Source organism: Rhinatrema bivittatum, chromosome 16 (assembly GCF_901001135.1).
Source record: "Rhinatrema bivittatum chromosome 16, aRhiBiv1.1, whole genome shotgun sequence".
NCBI classification, from domain to species: Eukaryota; Metazoa; Chordata; class Amphibia; order Gymnophiona; family Rhinatrematidae; genus Rhinatrema; species Rhinatrema bivittatum.
In genome coordinates, this window is record NC_042630.1 from 51568666 (window position 1) to 51595626 (window position 26961).

General features: G+C 48.6%; 1 protein-coding gene across 1 annotated transcript; it reads right to left on the reverse strand.

Moving 5' to 3' along the window:
- Positions 1 to 24733: 24733 nt before the first annotated feature.
- On the reverse strand, positions 24734 to 25636 carry LOC115077671 (olfactory receptor 5B12-like). The gene has a single exon (XM_029579967.1). The coding sequence runs from the start codon at positions 25634 to 25636 to the stop codon at positions 24734 to 24736; it is 903 nt and encodes a 300-aa protein (XP_029435827.1).
- Between the last annotated feature and the right edge of the window lie 1325 nt (positions 25637 to 26961).

Here is a 26961-nt window from a genome sequence, read left to right on the forward strand (position 1 = left end):
AATGAAATCCCAGGATCAGCCCTTCCCCAGAGTCTAAGCACCTCACAGTCCCACCGATATTATCTTCTTCCAAAGGCTTGGCCATGCTTATCTGATTCATATTAATTTATATATTTATAGGGAGATTTACCAAACCACTTAATCATTTTTAAAAGCATGCAGAGGGCATAAGACACCGGTTCTCCTCATGCCTGATGCTCTCATCTTGGGATTTGGATTCCACATGTTCAGAACAAGAGATAATGCTGGAGAATGTGACATAAGGACATAAGAGATTCCATGCTGGGTCAGACCAAGAGCGTTCATTTGCAACTACAGAGGGATTTTTCCCCTAATTAATAAATACCCCTTCTCCCTGAAAATGTACCTGATCAAGACATTGCAGTGACAGTCCTCAGCCAGGGGCCATTCCCTGAGGCTCCTTACAGAACTCCACAACCATAAACCCTGAATCCAGCCACCGGGTGTCACCCTTGAGCAATGACTACAACTCTCTCCCCCAGGGGACCTTGACTGCTTCAAGCGTCATGTGCAGCTTTAAATGATTTAACCTGGGGATTGGAGTTGCTTTTCCACTTTTAAAAGAGAATCATCTCAAGCCCTACTAGATACAGGAGTCTCCTCTATCTGATATCCTGCCGTGATTTATTCACCATGTGCTCTCCTAAACCACTTCCCTATGACTTTCCTCACTGCATTTTTCACCGCCTTATTCTTCAGACTGTAAATGATGGGGTTCAGCATGGGGGTGAGAGTTGTGTAAAGCACAGATAGCATTTTACCCTGTCCTGGGAGTATGTTGAGTTGGGTCTCAGATACATGCAAAATGCTGACAAATAATACACAGAGACAACAGTGAGGTGAGAGGATCAGGTGGAGAAAGCGCTACGCTTCCCCTCTGCAGAGCAAATTCTCAGGATGGCTGAGATGATGTAGATGTATGAAATGAGAGTTACAAGGAAGGCAGGCACTGATGTCAATGCGGCTGCTACAAACAATATGGGGCGGATTTTAAGAGCCCTGCTCGCGTAAATCTGCCCGGATTTACGCGAGCAGGGCCTTGCGCGCCTATTTTCCATAGGCTTGCCGGCGCGCGCAGAGCCCCGGGACTCGCGTAAGTCCCGAGGTTTTTCGAGGGGGGCGTGGCCGAACTGCGCAGCGTTTTGGGGGTGGGACGCGGTGTTTCGGGGGTGGGCCCGGGGGCGTGGTTTCGGCCTGGGGCGGTCCAGGGCCTGGCCGCGCCCTCCAGAACCGCCCCCAGGTCGCGTCTCGGCGCGCTAGTGGCCCGCTGGCGCGCGGGGATTTACTTCTCCCTCCGGAGGCGTAAATCCCCCGACAAAGGTAGGGGGGGGGGGGGTTAGATAGGGCCGGGGGGGTGGGTTAGATAGAGGAAGGGAGGGGAGGGTGAAAGCGAGTTCCCTCCGAGGCCGCTCCGAAATGACCCAGTCTGTGAATGTAAAGTAGGAGGAGGCGCACAATTCTGAGGGAACGGAGGCAGGCTGCGCGGCTCGGCGCACGCCGGCTACACGAAATCGGCAGCCTTGCGCGCGCCGATCCAGGATTTTAGCAGATACGTGCGGCTACGTGCGTATCTACTAAAATCCAGCGTACTTTTGTTTGCGCCTGGTGCACCAACAAAAGTACGCGCTCGCGCTGTTTTATAAAATCTATCCCTATGGTTTCAGAACTGGCTCTGTCAGTGCAGGAAAACTTTAACAGTGCAATGAGATCACAGACGAAAAGATTGATCACATTAGAGGCACAGAATGAAAGGCGGATGACAGAAGCTGTGATCGTCTCAGATGATAGAAAGCCAATGATCCAGTAAGCAGCAGCAGCCAGCAGGACACAGACTCTCTGATTCATAATGAGGGAATAGCGCAAGGGGTCACAGACTGCAGCATAACGGTCATAAGCCATGGTGGCAAGGAGGAGAGCCTCAATGCAACCAAAGCCCAAGAAGAAATAGAGCTGCACCATGCACCCAGCATAGGAAATGGTCTTATCCCCAGAGAGGAAGATCCTCAGCAGTTTGGGGACAATGTTGGAGATGCAGCAGATGTCTGTGAGAGAGAGGTTACTGAGGAAGAAGTACATGGGGGTGTGCAGGCGGGGGTCAGCTCAGGTCAGTGTGATAATCACAAGGTTCCCCAGCAGGGTGATCAGGTAGATGTGTTGTGCGTCCCGGCGGCGTGGGTACCGCGACAGGGCCTGCTCACTGCGCTGCCCTCCACAAGTGTTGGCCTGGCTGCTGCCACCAACCCCCGGCGTCCCCGTCGCTCTCTATGACCTCCCTCAGCGTCATCTTCCCTGCAGGCCTCCACGTCTTCGGTCGGCTCGGCCCCACCCCTAGGTGTGCGCGCGGCCTACGTCCTTGCTTTTGAAGGCAGTAGCGTGGGAAACCCGAGGGAATTGCGTCCCAGTGACGTCAGCAAAGCCCAGTATTTAAGGCAGGGCTCAAACCCTGAATCCTGCCTCGGAATCGGGTCGTTCCACCGCTCCCTGTTCAGCTGTTCGCACCGGATCAGGTCCAGCTTGTTCGCATCCTGGGACCACCGTTCCACCCAGGTTCCGCTTCTGCGATGGCCGGAGTCCAGCTCCGGCAGAGCACTCGTTCGGGTCGACACCGTTGGTGTGCTAGTTTGTCTCCGTGTTCCAGTGTCTCCGTGTTCCAGCGTCTCCGTGTTCCAGTGTCTCCGTGTTCCAGTGTCTCTCCGTTCCCAGTGGCTCCTTGTTTTCCTGTGTCCTTCCCAAGTAGTACCTCTTCGGACTGACCTCTGGTCCTGATCTCTGCCTGCCTGACCATTCTTCTGCCTGCCGCCTAGGACTGAGCACTGCCTGCCTGACCATTCTCTTGTCTGCCGCCTGGAACCGACCCTCGCTAGCCTTGACTATGCTCGGATTGACTCTGGTATTGACCCCTGCTTTGGCTGACTTTTCCTGGACTGATACTCTGGCTCTGACCCTTGCACTTGACCCGGTCACTCTCTTCTGGCCTTCTGTGACCGTCAGACCAACCTGCTTGGAAACAAACCATGACTTCCACTTGACTAGACCCACAGGCGCTGCCTGTCTCATCTGGAGAACCTTCCTGAACTGCTACCTCCCGGAGGTCTCCGGTCAGATCTAGTCCATTCATTCTGCATCAGCTGCGCACCCTTGCACGTGGTGGGCACACCCCTCTGCTACCCCTCCGGGAGACCTCCAGAGGCCCACCTAAGCCCAAGCGGTCCGGGTACCCAAGGGCTCAACCTGCGGAAACCCCAGACTGCAATTGGTGAAGCTCCAGCCAGCCTCTGTCTCCTTGTGTGCTCCGCCTCCTCCTGGCAGGCGCTATCTGGGTCCGACCAGAAGGCCGTACCAATCCTGCACCAGGCCAAGGGTCCATCTCCAGCACAACAGGATGAGCAGGAAGACCAGGAAGAGGGGAAACTGCAGCTGGAGAATATAGGAAAGTCCCAGAATAATTAATTATGTCACCATCGTAATGTTTTCCATGTTCATTTGGAGTTCATCACTCTTGTCCTGGGAGTATAAGAAGAAATTAGAAATTATATCAATGTTAAGTACACATGTAATTGAATTTTACAGATGCAGCAATGTATGGCCAGCAGTGAAAGTCACTGATTCGCACCTCATCCTGTCACATTAAACTCACTGGCAGGGCTTTGGCTGTTCATTGCATTAGGAGGAGAGTATTCAGAGAAAGGATTCTCTTAAAAAATGCCTCATCCCACTCTGTCTCTGAATGAAAAGGGGTTTAAAAATGTGATCTAAGAGACAGTGACAGAAAATCAGTGACAGAGCCAGGGATTAGACCTGAAGGACAAAGTGATAAAGTGACTCCCCTGAGGTCACACAGAGAATCACTGACAGAACCAAGAATTAGAGCGCACACACAGGGAGACAAAGTGACTCACCTCAGGGTCACACAGAGAGAGTCAGTGACCAAACCGGGGTTTAGAACTGAAGCACAGGGAGATAAAGTGACTCCTCTGGGTCACACAACCAGAGGGATTAACTGTTGTTTTGGTTCCTATTCACAACTCTATCACCAAATCAGTGAATACGTTATGTATGATGTGGTATAATATTATATCTTATTGAGATATTCTGTTATATATTTGCAGCTTAATCAGATTCATTTTTATCTGTGTCTCATCAAAGCAGCACCATCTAAGAGATAGTGACAGGGAGTCAATGATAGTGCTGGGGATTAGAATCATGGTACAAAAGTGAATGAATGTAAATTGAGAGAATGTGCTTTTGTTGTTGATTAAAAAAAAAAAAAAAATATATATATATATATATAGTCAACATAGTCTGTTTTGCTAAATATCTGAGTCCCATTCAAAACTCTTGTTACGAGTGCTGGCTGTAACAGTTCCGTGGCTCAGCCCCCTCATTTCTCTCAGACTAATCCAGTGCCTTCTCGGATACGACCCCTGCATTGCCTGACTACGCTATTGCCTCTCTCCAAGCCCGGTCCTCTGCTTCATCTGACCACGCTGTTGACTCTCTCCAAGCCCAGACCTCTGCATTGCCTGACTACGCTATTGACTCGCTCCAAGCCCATACCTCTGCATCGCCCAACTACGCTATTGATCCTCTCTTCATCCAGACCTCAGCCTCACCTTGCCATTGATCCCCAATTGCCACCGGCCCAGACTCCAGCTTGCCCTACGACGCTTCTTCAGTCTATATACTGGACTTGGCCTATTCAGTCTTCGGCCTGTTCTTGCTTGGGTGCCCCCTGTCTGACTTTGGTTCTATTGGTGCCCAGGTCTCCGGGTCTCCACCTCGTCCAGTACAGACTTCCCCACTCCACTGTTGCTGCCTCTGGGCTGACCTCTCGAACCTTCTATTGACGTTGACATATGGAGGCCCACCTAATTCCAGCTGGCCTGGCACCCAAAGGCTCAACCCACGGGGAATGAGGGCTGGTATTGGTGAAGCGCCAGCCAGCCTCTGTCCTTCAGCCCAATCCGCCTAACGATGGTGGGGATCCATAGGATACGTCCTACGGGTAGCACGAATCCCACCTCGCCCCAAGGGTCCACCTCTGGCGCAACAGGTTGCAAAGGCCATGGACTCGGCGGAACCACGTGCACTCCAGGCTAGTCCTGGCCTGGCTTCAAAGGTACAAGAACAGCAACAGTTTCTCGAGGCATTGGCCTCCTCCCTTGAGCGTCTACATGCCCGGATTGATGCCCTATCCGGTAACACAGTTCCATTTCCGGCTTCCTTTCACCAACAGCCATCTACCTCCATTCCTAGAGCCTTGTTGGCCCTACCAGCTCCTCCAAACTCTGCAGAGGGTTCATCAGCCAATGCTACATTGAGTTTGCTCTGCAGCCCTCTATCTTTCAAGATGAACTCATGAAAGTTACCTTTCTCTTGTCTCATCTTGAAAGGAAGGTGTTGGCTTGGGCTTTGCCCTTTTGGGAGCAATCAGATTCACTCCTATAGGAACAGTCTCATTTTGTGGCCATGTTTCGTCGGACTTTGACAATCCTGGTTGGCACGCCGTGGTAAGCACTAGAGATGTGAATCGTGTCCTCGATCGTCTTAACGATCGATTTCGGCTGGGAGGGGGAGGGAATCGTATTGTTGCCGTTTGGGTGTGTAAACTATCGTGAAAAATCGTTAAAATCGTGAGCCGGCACACTAAACCCCCCTAAAACCCACCCCCGACCCTTTAAATTAAATCCCCCACCCTCCCGAACCCCCCCAAATGCTTTAAATTACCTGGGGATCCGGCGGTGGTCCAGAACGGCGGCGGTCCGGAACGGCCCCCTCAATAGGATCGTGTTGTCTTCAGCCGGCGCCATTTTTCAAAATGGCCGCCGCAAAATGGCGGCGGCCATAGACCAAAATGATTCGACGGAGGAGGTCGTTCCGGACCCCCGCTGGACTTTTGGCAAGTCTTGTGGGGGTCAGGAGGCCCCCCCAAGCTGGCCAAAATTTTCCTGGGAGTCTAGCGGGGTTCCGGGAGCGATTTCTTGCCGCGAATCGTTTTCGTACGGAAAATGGCACCGGCAGGAGATCGACTGCAGGAGGTCATTCAGCGGGGGTTCCGGACCGCCGCTGAACGACCTCCTGCAGTCGATCTCCTGCCGGCGCCATTTTCCGTACGAAAACGATTCGCGGCAAGAAATCGCTCCCAGAACCCCGCTGGACTCCCAGGAAAATTTTGGCCAGCTTGGGGGGGCCTCCTGACCCCCACAAGACTTGCCAAAAGTCCAGCGGGGGTCCGGAACGACCTCCTCCGTCGAATCATTTTGGTCTATGGCCGCTGCCATTTTGCGGCGGCCATTTTGAAAAATGGCGCCGGCTGAAGACAACACGATCCTATTGAGGGGGCCGTTCCGGACCGCCGCCGTTCTGGACCACCGCCGGATCCCCAGGTAATTTAAAGCATTTGGGGGGGGGGTTCAGGAGGGTGGGGGATTTAATTTAAAGGGTCGGGGGTGGGTTTTAGGGGGTTTTAGTGTGCCGGTTTTCCTGCCCTCCCCCTTCCCCCGATTTACGATTTTTTAACGATAAATCGGGGGAATTGGTATTGTATCATGGCCCTAACGATTTTTTGACGATTTAAAATATATCGGACGATATTTTAAATAGTCAAAAAACGATTCACATCCCTAGTAAGCACTACTTTACGACACCTCCGATAAGGCCAAAGAAGCCTATTTGATTATACGATTGAGTTTCGGACTTTAGCTACAGAACTTTCCTGGCAGGAAGACTGCCTGCGAGCTATCTACCTGGATGACTCTTCTTGCAGCTGAAGGATGAATTGGCAGCTCAGGAGCTCCTGTCTTCTCTTGAGGATCTCATCGATCTAACTGGCTGAATTGATCATCATCTCCAAGAGCGCCACTGGGAGAATCAGACACCCAGGAAGCCCGTTCGGGTTCACTCCCTCTCACATTCAGCCACTAGCCCTGCCTCTGATAGCATCTCCATCTCGACTAAGTCAGAAGAACCCATACAGTAGGGCCATGGGCGGCTGTCCCCAGAAGAGCACCTCCGGTGGAGACAAACAGAACTGTGTCTGTACTGCGGAGCACCTGGCCATTACCTACAGTCCTGCCCAGTCCATTCGGGAAACTACCTGGCCTACGTTCAGTTGGGGTCCTGAACTTGGGCGCAACATCACCAGCCCCTCAGCTGTCATTGCCCGTCACTCTGACCTGGGACTCCCAGTCCTTTCCAATCCTTGCTCTGGTGGATTCCGGAGCAGGAGGGAATTTTATCCTCAAGGATCTAGTTCAACTTCTGAGTATAAAAACCCATCCATTGGAGACCTCCTTGTGCATTGCTTCTATTTACGGAGAACCATTACCCAGTAGGATTTCCCTGACCACTGAGCCAGTTCAACTTCTTACTGATGCCCTTCATACTGAAGAAATCAAACTATTGGTTTTGGAAAAATCTATCCACCAGGTAGTCTTAGGACTACTCTGGCTCCGTCATTCCCTCCAATTCAATTGGGGGTCACTCCAGCTGGTGGAATGGGGTTCCACCTGCTATCAGACTTGTCTACACAAAGTGATGCCACCTCTGTGGTTCCTTTGGTAACCACATCCTCAAGCATACCAGCTCCCTATGCAAACTTTGAAGATTTTTTTAAAAACAAAAAGCAGACCTTCTACCACCTCTTCGGAGGTTTGACTGCCCTATCTAACATCTACCTGGGACCACGCCTCCCCGAGGGTGCACTTATCCTTTGTCCCTTCCTGAAACCAAGGCTATGATGGAGTACATCCAAGAAAACATTGCAAAAGGGTTCATTCATCCCTCAACATCTCCTGACGGTGCAGGATTCTTCTTTGTTATGAAGAAAGACGGATCTTTAAGGCTGCGATTCGATTACTGTGGCCTAAATGCCATCACCCATAAAGACAAATACCCATTGCCTTTAATCTCTGAGTTATTTGACTGACAACACGGAGCCTCTATAGTCACCAAATTGGATTTACACGGGGCTTACAACTTGGTGTGAATCTGCCCCGATTACATCTGGAAAACAGCTTTTAACACCAGAGATGGGCATTACAAATATCTGGTGATGTCTTTTGGCCTCTGTAATGCTCCTGCAGTATTTCAGTGAATGATTAATGAAATCTTCAGAGATTTATTATATGTTAAGGTGGTGGCATACCTTGATGACATCCTTGTCTTCTCCAAAGATCTAGCTACACACCGCACCGATGTCTGCACAGTTCTTCAATGTCTCCATGAAAACCATCTATTCGCGAAACTGGATAAGTGTCTGTTTGAAAAGACCAGTCTGCCCTATCTTGGGTATATAATTTCAAAACAGGGATTCTCTTTCGACCCTGAAAAACTCAAAGGAATCCAATATTGGCCACAGCCCATGGGTCTTAAAGCTTTACAACGATTTCTAAGATTCACGAATTATTACCGCCATTTCATTCCTCATTACCCCACACTGGCGGTTCCTCTCACTGCACTGACCCGTAAGGGCCAAGATACCCGGAACTGGACCCCAGAAGCCATTTCAGCTTTTAACCTCCTCAAAGTTGCCTTCCTAGCAAGATCTTGCCTACACCACCCAGATCCAAACCACCCCTTCCAGGTCGAGGTGGACGCCTCTGCTATCAGGGCTGGGGCAGTCTTGAGCCAATGATCTGCTTCCGGTTTCCTAATCCCATGCTCATTCTATTTTCACAAGTTCTCTTCAGCGGAACAAAACTACAGCATTGGAGATTGCGAGTTACTTGCCATCAAATTGGCTCTAGAAGAATGGCACCCATGGCTAGATGGTGCTCAACATAAATTCACCATATTCACAGATCACAAGAATCTGGAACACTTGAGCATTGCCCAGTATCTTAACGCCCGTCAAGCTCGATGGGCCTTGTTTTTTTCTAGGTTCAACTTCGAACTTCGCTATCAGCCAGCTGAAAAAAATCTTTGGGCACCCATTCTTTGAACCAGAAGATACTCCTTAAGAACCCAGTCACATTACTGACCCAGTCTGTATTTGTTTGTCTGCAACTCACCCAGTCCCGACTGGGAAGACCGTTGTGCCCCATCGACTCCTTGAAAGAGTCCTCCGGTGGGCACATGACTCTAAATTTGCTGGTCACCCAGGAAGAACGCGAACTCTAGCGTTGCTCCAACGGTTCTTCTGGTAGTCCACTTAAAATCTCTGATGCTAAAGCATACGTCGACTCCTACAATGTTTGCGCCCAACAGAAAGCCCTGAGGGGTTATTATTTCCTCCCACTGTATATGATCCCAGTCTGAGGATGTTCATCTTTAACCACTATTTAGATAGAAGAATTTTCCATCTAAAGCCGATGGTGTTCTCAGAGTTAGTATAAATGTGACTTGTCTATCTGAGGTTTCCTGTGTAGTGCCTGCTCCCACCTCCCAGTGCTCCAACGACAGGATTGTGTCATATAGCTAAAGGCATTTCAAACAGCAGCACAAGGACATTTACATTTAAGAGGCAATTTGCTTCGCTAACTCCAGAAAGGGTCACATCTCTGCTTAGCAGTGACCATTATTATCGTACGTCTCTCCAACATTGCAACTTTTGGATGAATGTTTGGTAAATAGTGTACAAGGGATGTGTGCAAGAAGTGTACACCGAGGATAACAATAAGGAACTTTATGACTTCCGGCTATGACGTCACGAGAGACGGAAGCAATAGGGTAGAGCTCCGTAGCCCCGCTCCCCTACTCACCGACAAAAAGCTTCTAATTCTGGGGGAAACTGCCGGTTTCTCCCCTGCTCGGTGGCCTCTCTGTCGTACCTATTGGCTCCGGAGGTGGAGGGCAGCGGAGAGTGTGCGCGCACGAGCCCTCCTTGGATCTTAATTTCCTCCGTGGCAGCGCTAACAAAATGGCGGCGGACATGTGGGGTTTTTTTTTTTTTGCTAACGCTGTAGCCGCATGGTGCTGCGGATCGCCTCCTGGGCCCCGGAGGACCTATTATCTTTCATTGCCCTGCGGCTTTTCTTGGAGGGTGCACCCACAATCGAGCGCATACGGAGTCTCTCCCTCTGGCCCGCAGCTTCCCGCAGGGTGCTGAAAATTGGCGACGGACTTGTTTTTCTACTTACTGATGCTGTGGGGTGCTATCTCCTGCCGGTAAGAATCCCTGCCCTTGAGTTCTCCTGCTACTCGGCCCATCTTGCAGCGATTATCAGCCCCAGAGACAGCGGGTATCAGCTACGCTACCCTTGTTTAGAGTACAGATTTGCTGCCCAGATCGCCGGCTTGGTGGCTGGTAGCGCTGCCACGCGGTTGAGACCGAGCAAACTTGCGGGTGATGCGTAGGTCGAACACACGGGGCCAGCTAGAACGCCGAACACACCGACCACGTGTAGCCAAGATGGCCGCGGCAGCCCAGTCCAATGAGCCCCTGCTTGCTTCAGTCACGGAGGAGGCCCTGCAAAAAATCTCACAGCGCGTCACAGAAGCGCTGGATGGCCGCCTCTTCAAACTACAAACAGCGATGGAAGACATCAAATCGGCGGTGGAGGGCCATGCGAAGCGGCTGGACACTGCGGAGGGCCTCATATCAGACCTGGGAGACCGGATGGCTACGACGGAGCAGCGTCTGGAGGGTCTGCAGGACAGACAGCAAGAGCTCCTCGCTAAGATGGAAGAACAAGAGGACAGGGGCCGTCGGAACAATTTAAAAATAATAGGTCTCCCGGAGGAAGTGAAGGAAGGGGACCTGAAAGAAATTGTTGAGCAGTGGCTCCCGCAACAAGTGGGCCTCCTTCTTCAAGGAGAAAGGATCCAGTGTGAGAGAGTACATCGTGTGGGGCCTATGCGAGATGGCCTGGGGCGCCCGAGACCGGTAATGGCCAGGATCTTGAACTGGGATCATAAGACTCGCTTGTTGCGGTCTTACCGCCAAAAGAAGGAGGTGGACTATCATGGCCACAGATTGTTGTTATTTAATGACTTCTCAGCCGCCACGGCAGCACAGAGGAAGGAGATGGCACCGGCCTGCACGGCTCTACATCAGCGAGGTATTCGCTTCGCCCTGTTATACCCGGCTAAACTGCGGGTCCAGCATGATAACAAAACTCTTTTCTTCAATTCTAAGGCGGAGGCCGATGGCTTTGTGGTAAGCCTCCCTCCTGCGCCTGGGCAGTGAGGGGCCTGGCTCTTGGACTTTTTTTTTTTTTTTTTTTTCTCCAGCTGAGATGGTCTTTTCCAAGTTTTCTCCTCTGACCATAGTTTGTTTTGCTTTGTTTCCCCTTTTTTCCTCTCTTTTGGAACTCTATTATGTGACTTGCAATGTTGAAGGCTATGCGGCTCTGTTTATAGGACTGCCGCGCTGCGGATCCCTGCCTTCTGTCCCGAGAGGCTCTGGGACTATTGCTGGGGAAGGCTCTAACACCACTGAGTTCTTTTCTTTTGTGGATCCTAGACCGGCTGTTTACGTGCCTCAGCGACTAAGCTTTTTGGAACCACTCAGAGGATCTTCTGGCTCCCACCAGCCGGACTCCACACCTGCATCTGCATCTGCTGTGCGGCGGCAGGGGTCCTTGACTTTCTTTTTGGGGTTAACTTGTGCTGGTTCGGGGCGCTGGAAAGTGGGGAGCGGGGCAGGAGATAGGAGTAGGGGTGAATAGGGAGGTTCCTATGGTGCTCAGTAGTTTGAGCCCTCTGGAACGACAAGGGAAGTTTCTGTTGCTCGTGTGGATGTGTTGTATGTATGTGAGTATGTGGTGTTCAGGGACTGGGGGGGGTGGGGAAGGGGTATGGGGGTTATTGGTCTTCACGACTTCTATTGGTGGTACGAGTATGGATTGCAACTTCCCCTCAAGGCCTAGGCTGGGAGGCCGGGAGGGATTACCACTCCTTTAGCGGGGGCTTGGGAGGCTTCGGCTAGCCCATCCTCCCTCTCTTATAGTTTGTATTACTGCTAATCTGTGATGGCGCCTGTTAAAGTAGTTACTATGAATGTGGATGGTATCCACTCCCCCATTAAGCGGACCAAATTATATGCATCATTTAAACGTATGAAAACGCAAGTGGCGCTCTTACAAGAGACGCATTTGGAGGATGCGGAACATGCTAAACTAAAAAGGGATTGGGTAGGGCAGGCATATTATTCGTCCTATAATAGGCGCCAACGGGGAGTTGCTATTCTTATTCACAAAAATTTACCGTTTCAGCTAGAGCGTATCTGCCAGGATGCGGAAGGCCGATATGTTCTGGCGGCGGGTACTTTATTTCAACATCGTATTGTCTTTTGTGCTGTGTATGCCCCTAATGTGTACTCCCGGGGGTTTTTTGTATCCCTAATCAATCTCCTGGCTGAGTTTTCGGATTACAGTCTTGTGGTGGGTGGTGATTTTAATATTGTGGCCAACCGACAGCTTGACCATGCACCCCCCAAGCTTGCTTCCCGAGGGGAGGGGCAGGAGGGGGTAAACTTATTGTGTCAAGAGCTTCACTTGCTGGACATTTGGCGCGTGCTGCACCCGCATGAGCGCGATTTCACTCACTTCTCTCATCCGCATAAGGTATATTCTAGGCTGGATTATTTGCTTGTCTCGGACCCGTGTTTTGCTAAAGTACAGGAAGCCAAGATAGGGACTATCTCGCTATCAGATCATGCCCCCGTGACTATGGTCCTTCACTGGGGGGTAACGGTTCGACCCCCTCACTCTTGGCGCATGCGGCCCGATCTCTACTTAGACAAGGAATTTCATGGGTACCTGCAGGCCTGCTGGAAGGATTATGTCGCCCATAATAAGACCCCGGAGGTTACCCCGTCCACTGTGTGGGAGGCGGGGAAAGTGGTCATGCGAGGGGCTATAATCGCGTATGTGGCCAAGAAAAATAGGCGCTGTAACGAAGAAATACTGAGGCTTACGGGAGTTCTTAAAGCGGCTCAAAATGCTCATATGGGGGCTATGTCTGAGAATACTAAAGCCCAAATGGATAGGGCGCGGATAGCTCTGACTGATTTACTGCACCAGCGGGCTTCTAAATCCCTTAGATATTATCGTTATCAGCTGTATAAATACGGTAACCGTGCCAGTCGGCTAATGTCCCATTTGGTTAGGCCTCGGGGTCAGCGTGCCTCGATTGTGGGTATTAAGGATGGTACTGGGGTGCACCGCACAACTCCTCAGGAAATAGCGCATCGATTCCTGGAATATTACACGACCCTTTATGCTTCGAAGCCAATGGATAGGGCCCTTGCTGATCAGATGTTTGCAGGCTTACCCTGGCCGCAGTTAACGCTGGACCAGTCAGCCATGTTGAATAACCCGATCACTATCCAAGAAATCTATGCGGTTATCAAACAGCTTAAATTAGGTAAGGCGGCGGGCCTGGATGGGCTGGGGTCCGAATACTATAAAATTCTCAGTTTTGGGGTGCTTGAACCTGCGCAAGCTTATTACACTGACTTACTGCACACGGGTCACATCACGCCAGCCTCCAATCAATCTGTTATTGTAGTTATCCCTAAGCCAGGGAAAGATCCGGCGGAGGTGGGCTCTTACCGCCCGATTTCGTTGCTCAATGTGGACGTTAAAATATTGGCTTCTGTTTTGGCTGCACGGGTTTTCTACCGTCCTGCCGAGTATCATTCATGAGGACCAAACTGGTTTTATCCAGGGTCGGCAGGGGGGTCCGTAATGTGCGGCGTTTAATAGCCGCGTTAAGTTATCCGGATGCGGCTGAAGCCTTGGTCCTGAGTCTCGACGCGGAAAAAAGCGTTTGATTCCCTTTCTTGGGACTATCTATTCTGGGTGTTGCAAAAATATGGCTTCTCGGGGGCATACCTACCATGGCTACAGGTATTATACCAGCACCCTAGTGCCACTATCTTGATTAATGGCCTGCCCTACGGAGGCTTTTCCAATCTCCAGGGGGTGCGTCAGGGATGCCCCCTATCTCCTGTGCTTTTTGTTATGGCCCTGGAGCCCTTGGCCATTTGTATCCGGCGTGCAAAAAGATATTAGTGGTCTTAGTTTGGACGGGCACCCCCTGAAGCTGGCTCTGTTTGTCGATGACCTCTTACTATTTGTGGGGAAGCCACGTACCAGCGTACCAGCCATTATTCATTTATTTGATCGGTTTCAATTGGTGGCGGGTCTTAAAATTAATTATGATAAATCGGAAGCCCTGTCTTTACACGAGAATCTTCCTGGTACATGGGGCGGAGTGTTTCCATTTCGGTGGGCGGCCGGCAAGCTTAAATATCTGGGAGTTGTAATACCGCGAGACTTACGGCAGCTGCACTCCTTAAACATCGGCCCCTGCATTGCCCGATTCCAGGCCCAGTTGGGGCTGTGGAAAATGCTGCCCCTCTCACTTTTGGTAGGAGCGCTCTAATAAAAATGGTGCTCATGCCAAAGCTTCTGTACTTTTTACACATGCTCCCTTGCTGGCTGACAGTGGCTGAGGTGCGGCGCCTGCGTTCTACCATCCAACAGTTCTTATGGCATGGGAAGCGCGCACGTTTAGCATACGAGGTTCTGGAATATCCGCGGGAGTGTGGAGGGCTGAATTTGCCCGACTTCCGCCTCTATAATGTGGCCTGTCAAATGAGGTTCGTGGGGGAGTGGTTGACGGGGTCCTACCGTTACTGTGAGGCAGGGATGTTGGGCCGTATGTCTACCCCTGGGTCTCCGTTGAACCTCATTCAAATGCGGGTGGATCAGCGCCGGGCGGCACTTTACCCTACGACTCTTCTAACCCCCTGTCTTAAGGCGTGGCGATGGATGCGGAGAAAACATAAATTATCGGGGGGGCGATCTTTACTGCTTCCCTTTTTGCATAATGTGGAATTTCTCCCTGGACGGGATTGTAGTCCAGTATTTCGTCAATGGGCAGAGCGTGGGGTGATGTTTGCTTTCATAGGTATGATCCTGTTTCAGGTACTATGTTGGACTTTGCCACGCTGGCACGAACTTTCCAATTGCCTGCCAAGCAATTTTTTGCCTTTCTCCAGGCCCGCCACTATTTGACTGCTTTTGCTTGGACCCCAATGGAGCGTGATGCTGAAATGCGGTTCGCTAATACCATTTTTGATACTGCGTATCTCCGGAACACCATTACCGGTTGGAAGAGACTGGGACAGAAACTTGGGGATGCTGCTCCTGTTCAACGCATGGCTGCTCGGTGGTCTGCAGTTTTGGACTTCCCTATCACTGAGCGACAAATGTCTAGCTGGTGCCGAGACCAGTACCGACTGCTACCTGATATTAGTCTGCGGGAGCTCCAGTTTAAGCTTCTTCACTCTCTTTATTATGATGATGTTCGGAGGTTCAAGATGAAGATGGCTACTTCTCCTACTTGTACCAAATGTGGGACTGCTGATGGTACCTTGGTGCATAGACTGATTACTTGCCCGTTACTCCACACCTTTTGGAGCGAAGTGTTGGACGTGGTGGGGAAATGTATAAATGTGCCTCTGAGGCTTACTGCCCGGATGTTACTTTCCTGTATGTCCCCTCGACATTTACCGGGCGGCTGTGCTAAGGCCCGATTTGAGCGGGTGGCCGTTTTGATGGCCTGTCGCACTATCTTGGCTGGCTGGATAGAGCCACAGCTTGCGCCTACGATAGCCGCCTGGTTTGGGAGAATGGCCTCCCTAGCGAACATGGAACGACTGGACTTTCTGACGGGCAAGAGACGGCCCGACCCTCTATACTGTGCTTGTTGGGATATTTGGTTTGCTACTCTGCCTAAACCGTTGCAGGAGGAACTGTGTCACAATGGTTATACTCTAAATTGGTCCTTTAAAGTGAAGGGAAAAGGGAGGGGGGGAAGTTAGGTATGACTGTTGGATGACTGTGGGGTGTTTGGTGTATGGGGTTGGGGTAAAAGACAGGGGAACTAAGGGGGGGGGGGTGAAAAGCAAAATGGAATGGGCAGTGAATTGCGTTTTGATGGGCCGGCACTGTTTGCCTTGTTGTACTGTTGTACTTTTGTGCTTGCACATTGTGTTACAAGTCTTTCTGATGTCAATGTTGGTTTCTCTGCCCTTCCTGCTAATAAAAAATTATTTTGAAAAAAAGGAACTTTATTACAGACTAAATATAAATTATTCACGACAGAAAGAGAGCACCAAATACCCAAAAGAATTAGAGTTACAGACTTGCAAACTGGTTAGACAAAAAAATGACCAAATGTCTGGTGAGGATCTTCTTCCAATTAGCTAAGACTTTATATTTGTTATTTGAGATAGAAATGTAAAGCACTGAGCATCTGTACCCAAGTCCACATCAAAGTGACAAAACCTTCCTTCCCGACCCAAAACACAGTGATCTGCTGACATCCCAGGATCAGCCCTTCCTCCAGACTAACCACTTCACCAGACCCATCCATATTTTCCCTCCAAACGCTGGAGCAGTGGTGCTTGGGCTCCAGGCCGACCGCGAGGCTTCTCCCTCCGGCCCTCCGCTACACCGGCCACACTTACCTCGCCTCCCTGCAGCCCACGACAACAGACGGCGCAGCGGTGACGTCATCGGGCGTCGCCAAGAGCATTTAAAACTCTCTCGGCTCCCGGCAGCTTTCTCTTTCTTCTCGGGGGACCGGCTGGATCGGGCCTGCGCGGTCGGCGCTGCAAGCCCGTCGGGGTAAGGCCTTTCGATCGCACCCCTCCCCCCAGCGGGCTCCAGGCCGACCGCGAGGCTTCTCCCTCCGGCCCTCCGCTACACCGGCCACACTTACCTCGCCTCCCTGCAGCCCACGACAACAGACGGCGCAGCGGTGACATCATCGGGCGTCGCCGAGAACATTTAAAACTCTCTCCCCTCCCGGCGTCGCGCGCCGGGCGTCGCGCGCACGAAGGAGCGCGACAAAGGGGCCCGCCCCTTTGTGCGCCCCTTCGTGCAGCCCCTGAGAGCCCCGGAGCCCTCGACCACTACAACGGAAACCGGCTGAACTCATGCTAAATCCACCAAGACTTCCGAGCGTACCAGAACCAGGGCCATCTACATACTCCAGGCCAGCTATCTAACGCTCGAACTCTCTCACTCTCAAACATCAATCCAGGACGACACATACACATACAGAGGCAAACAGCTGCACCTGTGACACTCACTGACAACTCTCAACCAGCAACCAGCAACAACCACCCAGCGCTCAACCAGCAAACAACCATCCAGCGCTCAAACAGCAAACAACCTTCCAGCGCTCAACCAGCAAACAACCACCCAGCGCTCAACCAGCAAACAATCACCCAGCGCTCAACCAGCAAACAACTACCCAGCACTCAACCAGCAAACAACCACCCAGCGCTCAACCAGCAAACAACCACCCAGCGCTCAACCAGCAAACAACCACCCAGCGCTCAACCAGCAAATAACCACCCAGCGCTCAACCAGCAAACAACCACCCAGCGCTCAACCAGCAAACAACCACCCAGCGCATAATCAGCTAGTACAATTACGTATTTAAACATCAGCATGATTGTGTCCCACATTCCAGTACTAAAATACTCGAACTTCACCTCCACTATTACGAGATCGAAGACAGTCAATTCATGCTACAGATCTCTCATTCCCATCATGACTTCTCCATTGACACAAATAATGGGTCTAATGACATTCTCCATACTCCTTTTGAACACACAATCTCTTCTAAAAAAAGCCATCCTACTAGGAGATATCATGACAGATGAGTCTCCTGACATTTGTGCCATTACAGAGACATGGTTTAAAAGCACAGACGTCTCAATAATTAACCAACTACCTACAGAGTCATATGACTTATTCTCTATACCAAGATCCAAAAAGAAAGGAGGGGGACTTCTATTAGCAGCAAAGAAGTCTTTTAAACTCACACTACAACCATGCCATCCACCCCACAAAATGGAAATTGGCCTTTTTAAATCAAAGAGCCTCCAGATCTGTTTAATTTATGCTCCCCCGGGCATATTAGAAAAAAACCCATCCTCTCTTACTGAATACATTACGAAATATATCAACATTAATATACCCACCATTATACTAGGTGACCTCAACCTACACTTCGACCGCACCCCCCTTACCTCAGCATGTGAAGCAACACTATCCTCTTTGAATGCAATGGGATTTAAACAAGAGGTTACAGGCCCAACTCATAAAGCAGGCCATACTCTAGATGTAATTTTCACGAACACCCTTATAAGATCAGATCCTCCTCAATGCACTCCCATACCATGGTCGGACCACTTCAGAGTTGACACTAGATGTACCGTGAGCAATAATATACCCCAAACATACCCTAAAAACAAAACCATTGAATTCAGGAAAGAAATGCCAAATGGAAGACATTATTGAAGCTATAACGGATGAGAGCAACAAATTAGATCTCTCAAACACCGACTCAGCATGTATGACCTGGCATCAAATCACCAGTGACATCGCCAATCGTCTTTGTCTGCTTATAACTAAAGAGATCAACTCTGAGAAGAAAAACAAGAAACCTTGGTACACAACTGACCTCAGAAAGATGAAACATGAGCTTCGTAAAATGGAAAAAAGATGGATCAAAAACCACGACTCGACTCAGCAACAAAAATTCAAATCCCTACTCAACAAGTACCGTAAATCAACCGATGAAGCAAAAAAAAACTATTACTGAACTAAAATTCATCAATACCAGTTTAATCCACGTGCCCTTTTTCAATACGTATCTAATCTAATCTCCCCCATAACGAACATCGACCCCGAAATTGAGACCAAAAATAAATGTGAGAAATTAGCCACCTATTTCCAGGACAAGATATCAAATATCATGGCTCGCTTTTCATCTCCATATCAGCCAACAACTCCAGCACTAACAATCTCCCAAAATGATTCACCCACACTCACAAATTTTGAATTATCTACTGTATCGGAGATTGAAGCAATTCTAAAAAGAATTAAACCTGCATTACACCCTGTGGATATTATGCCAACTAAAATGCTCCTGGCTATCCCTACTAGAATAGCCCCGGCGATCGCCAACATCATTAACACATCTATAACAGAGGGAGTCTTTCCCACACAACTCAAACATGCCATTATTAAGCCTACCCTTAAAAAAGCAGACCTGGATCCTTCTGAACCCGCAAATTATCGACCAGTATCGAACCTCCCACTATTATCAAAAATACTTGAAAAGGTTATAAACAAACAACTAACTGACTATCTAGAGGAAAATCATTTACTCTTCCCTTCGCAATTTGGATTTAGGAAGAACCATAGCACTGAAACACTACTAGTGTCCCTTTCTGACTCCATTCTAAAATCCCTGGATACTGGTAACTCTTATATACTGGCCCTACTTGATATCTCCGCAGCATTTGACACGGTGAACCACAACACACTCCTCTCTCTTCTTTCACAAATTGGAATCACATGCACTTCCCTATCCTGGATACAATCATTCCTGAAAGATAGAACTTACAGCGTCAAAGTGGGACACCATTCGTCAAAACCGAGAAATCTGTCACAAGGTGTCCCTCAAGGATCCGCCCTTTCCTCAACGCTTTTCAATGTTTATCTATCTCCACTCTGTAAACTACTGAAGAAATTGGATCTCCATCATTTCATATACGCGGATGATGTACAGATCATTATACCAATCAAGGATTCACTTGCTAAGGCCATGAAAACCTGGGAATCAGCACTCACTGAAATAAAAAATCTACTTATGGAAAACTTTCTTGCAATCAACACCAACAAGACCGAACTACTCATCATAACGCCACACAAGAATACCTCAACAAACTTGCAACCTGATCCTTCCTCAACAACAGACCACACCAAGCTGAAGCAAGTCCGCAGCCTTGGGGTCATGATTGATAATCACCTTACTTTAAATAATTTCATCTCAACCACAATCAAGAATGGCTTCTTCAAATTACACACATTGAAAAGAATTAAACCGTTATTACATCCTCGGGATTTCCGGACTGTGTTACAAGCCACAATTCTACCAAGGATTGACTATTGTAACGCACTACTACTGGGTCTCCCTAAAAGCACAATTCAACCCCTTCAAATGTTGCAGAATGCCGCTGCTCGGTTAATTACTAATACTCGACGGCATGAACATATTACTCCAGCACTCATGTTCCTACATTGGCTACCCGTATCATTTAGAATTACTTTTAAAGTTCTCTCACTCATCCACAAATCAATTCACAACCAAGAGATGCAATGGTTCTCTGATCAGTTCACTGTTCACACCTCCAACAGACCAATTAGAAACATTCACCAAGCGAAATTAACTGTCCATCCACTAAAACACATCAAACATGTGTCCACCAGAGACCGATCATTCTCCATAGCTGGAATAAAAATCTGGAATAACATGCCGTTGGACCTGCGGCTTGAATCCTGTCACAAAACTTTCAAACAAAACCTTAAAACATGGTTGTTTGAACCAGCTTTCACACTATGAGTCTCGTCTAACCTTCAGCAATACCATATGATTCCTTACCTTCTCCAAGTTCTTATTCTCAACAATAATATTTACTATCTGCAACTCCACACCCCCCACATGGTTTATCAATTCAGGCTATTATATATAATGAGACGTTGGTTTGCCTCAGATAGATTATTTGCTCCTGCAAATACATGGTTATTAATATTCTATTGTTTGATATTTATGCATATTATTTGAAACCCATGTTTTTCTGTAAAGCCTGTTGCTATTAATTGTTTTACTGTTTATTTTATACTGTTACATGTAAAGCCTGTTGCTAAATTAATGTTTCACTGTAAACCGAGGTGATGTATTGCTATACGTACCGCGGTATAGAAGAACCTATAAATAAATAAATAAATAAATAAATAAATACATTTACAGAGAATTTTATCTAAGTACTGAATTATTGCATTAGATATATATATATATATATATATATATATATATATAGCATTAGAGATATAAGACATCAGCTCTCCTCATGTCTGGGGCTTCATCTCCAAATAGAACCCAAGATAGGTTTTGGATCCCACACTTTCTGAAGGTTAAAGACTCTTAATTATGTGACAAAGGATTTCAAGTCACAGGATTAATGTCAGAGTTATCACTCTCAGGGGTGACATCACAATGGATGGTATCTGACAGGAGTGATGTCACATGTAGTTGTAGACAATGTTCCTGTAAGGTACATGGGGGACTACCCACATCTTTCTCCCCACCAGAGTCACAGCAGCCTTTTGTCGTAATAAAAATGATTTACGATCCAAACAAAAATAACCTCCCAGCCTAATCACAGCCTTGGCAGGGCCTGGTTGTTATACATCTCAATCGAGCAACTTTAGTTTCTGTCTCACAGAGGAGAAAGAAATGATCTGCAACACTTCATCTCTAGTTTTATTTATTTCAGATAAAATATTCATCCACTTCCCCCCCAGCCTTCAAGGCTCATCTCTAATATCTTTCATTACCAGTTCATGCAACCAATCAATGCTTTATACCCTGATGACAAGCATTCTTACATCACATCATTATTCTTATTTATACATAATTTGTCCAATCACAGACCTAGTTAGGGCCTGCTACTTATCATTTAACCAAGTCTGAATACTAAAATGCTCCCATTTTTCATATATATTAGGTGTCATCAATATTATCATGTTAGGTTGCTAAAGTCTTAGGGGTAGATTTTAAAAGAAGCGCGATCAGCCTACTTTTGCTTGCGCATCAGACTCAAGCAAAAGTACGCTGGATTTTAGTAGATACGCGCGGAGCCGCGCGTATCCACTAAAATCCTGGATCGGCGCGCGCAAGGCTATCGATTTTGTATAGCCTGCGCGCGCCGAGCCGCGCTGCCTCCCCCCGTTCCCTCCAAGGCCGCTCCGAAATCGGAGCGGCCTCGGAGGGAACTTTCCTTTGCCCTCCCCTCACCTTACCCTCCCTTCCCCTACCTAACCCACCCACCCGGCCCTGTCTACACCCCCCCCCCCTTACCTTTGTCGGGGGATTTACGCCTCCCGGAGGGAGACGTAAATCCCCGCGCGCCAGCGGGCCTGCTGCGCGCCGGGCTGCGACCTGGGGGCGGGTACGGAGGGCGCGGCCACGCCCCCGGGCCGTAGCCACGCCCCATACCCGCCCCCAAAACGCTGCCGACACGCCCCCGAAACGCCGCGACGACCGGGCCCGCCCCCCGACACGCCCCCGACACGCCCCCCTCCGAAAACCCCGGGACGTACGCGAGTCCCGGGGTCTGCGCGCGCCGGTAGGCCTATGTAAAATAGGCTTACCGGCGCGCAGGGCCCTGCTCGCCTAAATCCGCCCGGTTTTGGGCGGATTTAGGCGAGCAGGGCTCTGAAAATCTACCCCTTAATGTAACTCTGCACAATCCATCCTTTAAGTCAAGACATAGCCCGCTCCATATTTTGACTGCAAGATGTTCAAAACAAACTCTAAGAGTCCATTCACTACTTGAGATAACAGCAAATCCGAACATAACATGCTCGCTGAGCTCTGCACGACCTAAGGAAGACATTTTTCTTATAAATCCACTGTGCTCCTACATATAGCCATCCGATAACTAGAGAGGCCTTTAAGAACCCAGAAAAGGGTATTTTCTTACTGAAATTCCACACGTTCTATGCTTGAAACCATGTAAGGTCCCATAGTCTCAGGGAGCTGTGGTACAGTGAATTTCAAAGCATGGGATCTATTTAATGTTTGGGTACTTACCATGTACTTGCGACTTGGATTGGCCACTGCCTGAGACAGGATATTGGGCTTAATGGACCCTTGGTCTGAGCCAGTTTGGCATATCTTATGTTCTTAAAGGACAGAATGATTGAAGGACACCTGGTAATATGAAAGATATTAGTGCTCTCCCATCCATCTTATAGAGAACTTTGATTGTAACTCATAGGAGTAATGACACTCGGAGCTGTGTATCACAGCAGTAGCCATGTTGGTCTGAATCTTACAGTTGTAATGTCATGCTGGGCTGTATCTCACTCCTCTGATGTCATGCATGGGTTGTATCACACAGTGATGATATCATATAGGGCTGTGTCTTATAGCAGTGATGTCATGCTAAGCAGAATTTCAATCACAATTGTCCGTATCCCTCAGCAATGATGTCACATGATGCTGTGTGTCACAGTGGTGATGTCACAGTGCTGTAAAATTTGCATTACTGATGCTATAATCAAGTGTGTACAGGCCTGAGAATACGAAGGGGGATGTAGTGTACTGGACCCAGAGAATGAGATGTGATCTTCCACAGGCTTCTCAGTGAATTTTTTTCTGGATCATGATCTCTTTCCTATTGGAAGGGTGTGTATATTTCTTTCTGAAATGTTTCTTCAGTCAGCTCTTTAACATTTGTTCAGAATGAGCACGGGAGAGCTTTTTAGGTTGGGGGTTTCACATGGCAGTTTCCTCTGCCTCCTTTGTGCTTCTGGCTCAGTCAGAATTAGAACTGGGATAATGCATTATGAGCCTTCATTTGCAACTATGCAGTAGAGATGTGAATCGGAACCGGAATCGGTTCGGTTCTGGTTCCGATTCAAATCTTATAATTTTTATCGTCCGGCCCGATTGTTTTTTTGTTTATCGGCTGCGCCCGATCCAATAAACAAAAAACCCACCCTGACCCTTTAAAACTGACCCCTTAGCCTCCCCCACCCTCCCGACCCCCCCAAAAATGTTTTAAAATTACCTGGTGGTCCAGTGGGGGCACGGGGAGCAATCTCCTGCTCTCAGGCCATCGGCTGCGCTAATAAAAATGGCGCCGATGGCCCTTTGCCCTTGCCATGTGACAGGGTATTCGTGCCATTGGACGGCCCTTGTCACAAGGTAGGAGCACTGGATGGCTGGCACCATCTTTAAAAATGATCGCTCCCGGCGCCCTCACTGGACCACCAGGTAATTTTAAAATGTTTTGGGGGGGTCGGGAGGGTGGGGGAGGCTAAGGGGTCAGTTTTAAAGGGTTGGGGTAGGTTTTTTTTTATCAGGCCATCGGCGACATTTTTATTAGTGGCAGCTGATGGCCCGAGAGCGGGCGATCAGTCCCGGGGCTTCCACTGGACCACCAGGTGATTTTAAAATGTTTTGGGGGGGTCAGGAGGGTGGGGGAAGGTAAGGGATTAGTTTTAAAGGGTTGGGGTGAGTTTAGGGGTTGTTTTGGTGTGTCGGTTTTCCCGCCCTCCCCCCAAATAACTCCCGTTAGTGGACACAAACCCGATTAACATTTTTTCACGATAAATCTGGGGAATTTCTATTGTATCACACTCTTTAACGATTTTTGACGATTTAAAAAATATCGGACGATATTTTAAATCGTCAAAAAATGATTCACATCCCTACTATGCAAGGACTTTTACCCTCGTTCATAATACCTCTCTTCATCTTCACCATACATGGTCTGATTATTGCAGTGAGCCAAGCCTCAGGGCGCCATTCACTACCCTTAAATCATGAGCCCTGAATCCTACCACTGGGTGCCACCCTTGAGCAATGATGTCAACTGTCTCCCCCACCCCACCCCACCACCCCCACCCCTGCTTCTGCCATATCCACAGCCCCGACTGAGCTGGAGAGTGAAAAATCCAGTCCAAGGATCAAACCATGGACCAATGTCCTCTTTTTCAAAGGAAGAATCACCTCATATCCTACTAAAAATTGAGATCACCTAGCAGTCCCTTACAGGAGGTGGGGGATGAAAGCACCGAAAGTCCCTAGAGGTGGTAAAACCCTAAATCTGACCCTATCTCCTACATATGATGACCTTCTGTGATTTATCACGTGCTCTCTCAAGCTATATTCCTATGACTTTCCTCACTGCGTTTTTTACCTCCTTATTCCTCAGACTGTAAATGATGGGGTTTAGCATGGGGGTGACAGTCGTGTACAGCACGGACAAGATTTTACCCTGCTCCTGGGAGTATGATGAGGGAGATCTCAGATACATGCAAAATACTGACAAATAATACACGGAGACAACAGTGAGGTGAGAGGAGCAGGTGGAGAATGCTTTATGCTTCCCCTCTGCAGAGCGGATCCTCAGGATGGCTGAGATGATGTAACTGTAAGATGTAAGAATCACAAGGAAGGCAGGCACTGCCATCAATGCAGTTGCAACAAACACTAAGCTTTGTATGGTGGCCGTGTCAGAGCAGGAAAGCTTTAACAATGGCAAGAGGTCACAGAAGAAATGATCAACCACATTAGAGGCACAGAATGAAAGGCGGGTGACAGAAACTGTAATTGTCTCAGCCGGTAGAAAGCCGATGATCCAGGAAGCAGCAACCAGCAGGACACAAACTCTCTGATTCATAAAGAGGAAATAGTGCAAGGGATCGCAGACTGCAGCATAGCGGTCATAAGCCATAGCAGTAAGAAGGAGAGCCTCAATGCAACCAAAGCCTATGAAGAAATAGAGCTGCATCATGAACCCAACATAGGAAATGGTCTTATCCCCAGAGATGAAGATCACAAGCAGTTTGGGGGTGATGGTGGAGGTGAAGTAAATGTCAGTGAGTGACAGGTTCCTGAGGAAGAAGTACATGGGGGTGTGCAGGCGGGGGTCAGCACAGGTCACTGTGATAATCACAAGGTTCCCCAGCAGGGTGATCAGGTAGATGAGCAGGAAGACCAGGAAGAGCGGAACCTGTAGCTGGGGATTATCAGAAAGTCCCAGAATAATGAATTCTGTCACCATGGTCATATTTTTTGCTTCCTTTGGGTTCATCTCTCTTCTCCTGGGGGTGCAAGAAGAAATGAGAACTGATGTGCATCTTAAGTAGTGATTTGCATTCGTTTGCAACTAAATTGGAAATAGAGACGATATTTCCTATTTTGTTGCATTTCTGGGGGGGAGTTGACGAAACGAAATTTCAAGTGGTTTTCTTATCGAATTTCAGGGGGGGTGAGTGTGCAGACATTAAAAAAAAAAAACCAAACCCACCCCAACCCTTCAAATTTAATTAATTGCAACCCCCCCCCCCCCCCCCAAGACTTGCCTAATACCTTCCCCCAAGACTTACAAAAGTCCCTGGAGGTCCAGTAGGGTCCCGGGAACGATCTCCCCATCTCGGGCCGTCGGCTGCCACTAATCAAAATGGTGCCGATAATCCTTTGCCCTTACCGTGTGACAGGGGCTATCAGTGTCATTGGTCGACCCCTGTCACACAGTAAGGGCAAAAGGCCATTGGCACCATTTTGTTCCTGGCAGCCAACAGCCCGAGAGCGGGAGATCACTCCCAAGGCCCCCACTGGACAACAAGGGACTTTTGGTAAATCTTGGGGGGTTGCGGGCAAGTCTTGGGGGATCTGGAGGGTGGGGAGCTGCAATTAAATTTGAAGGATTGGGGTCAGTTTGGGTTTTTTTGGGGGGGGTTTACAAACCCTGTTGTAATTTGGGACAGGTTTCGGGCTTCGTTTCGGGGGGCAGACGAAATAAAATCGGCCCGAACCATGGCAAACAAAATTTCCTGCGGCAGGTCGATAACAAAGGCTGAACCAAAAGGTTTGTCCGAATCACATCTCTAATCCTAAGTACAGATGAAACAACTTGCTTATTTAGTATGAATGGATCATAGCAGTTGTAATCATTGGTCCATCAGTGGTAATTGTTTTTTTTTTTAATATATGCAATATATATATGCACCTCCCATAAAAATCCTGACATGAATTCATGTTTCAAGATCCTGTATCAGGGAAACATTTGGCTTGCACGGTCAAAAAACTGCTCAAAATATTTTCCAAACTTATTGAAATTCCTGGTTTACATTGATTGGATTAAAGAGGATGCCATTGAGCTTTCCAGATGCTGCAATGTATGGCCAGCAGTGAAAGTCACTACTCTGCTCTTTACAGATTGTCACATTACACTCAATGGCAGCGCATTAACTGCTTATTTATTTATTTATTTATTCCTGCCTTCAATGTATTATCGGTCTATCTAGATAGCTCTGGGTGGAGTACAAATATATTACAGAATATAGGCTAGAACAAGGTGGTAACATAATATAAAATACAAATATA

Coding starts and splice junctions, on each gene's coding strand:
- LOC115077671 (XM_029579967.1), bottom strand. CDS start 25,636: ATGGTGACAGAATTCATTATTCTGGGACTTTCTGATAATCCCCAGCTA.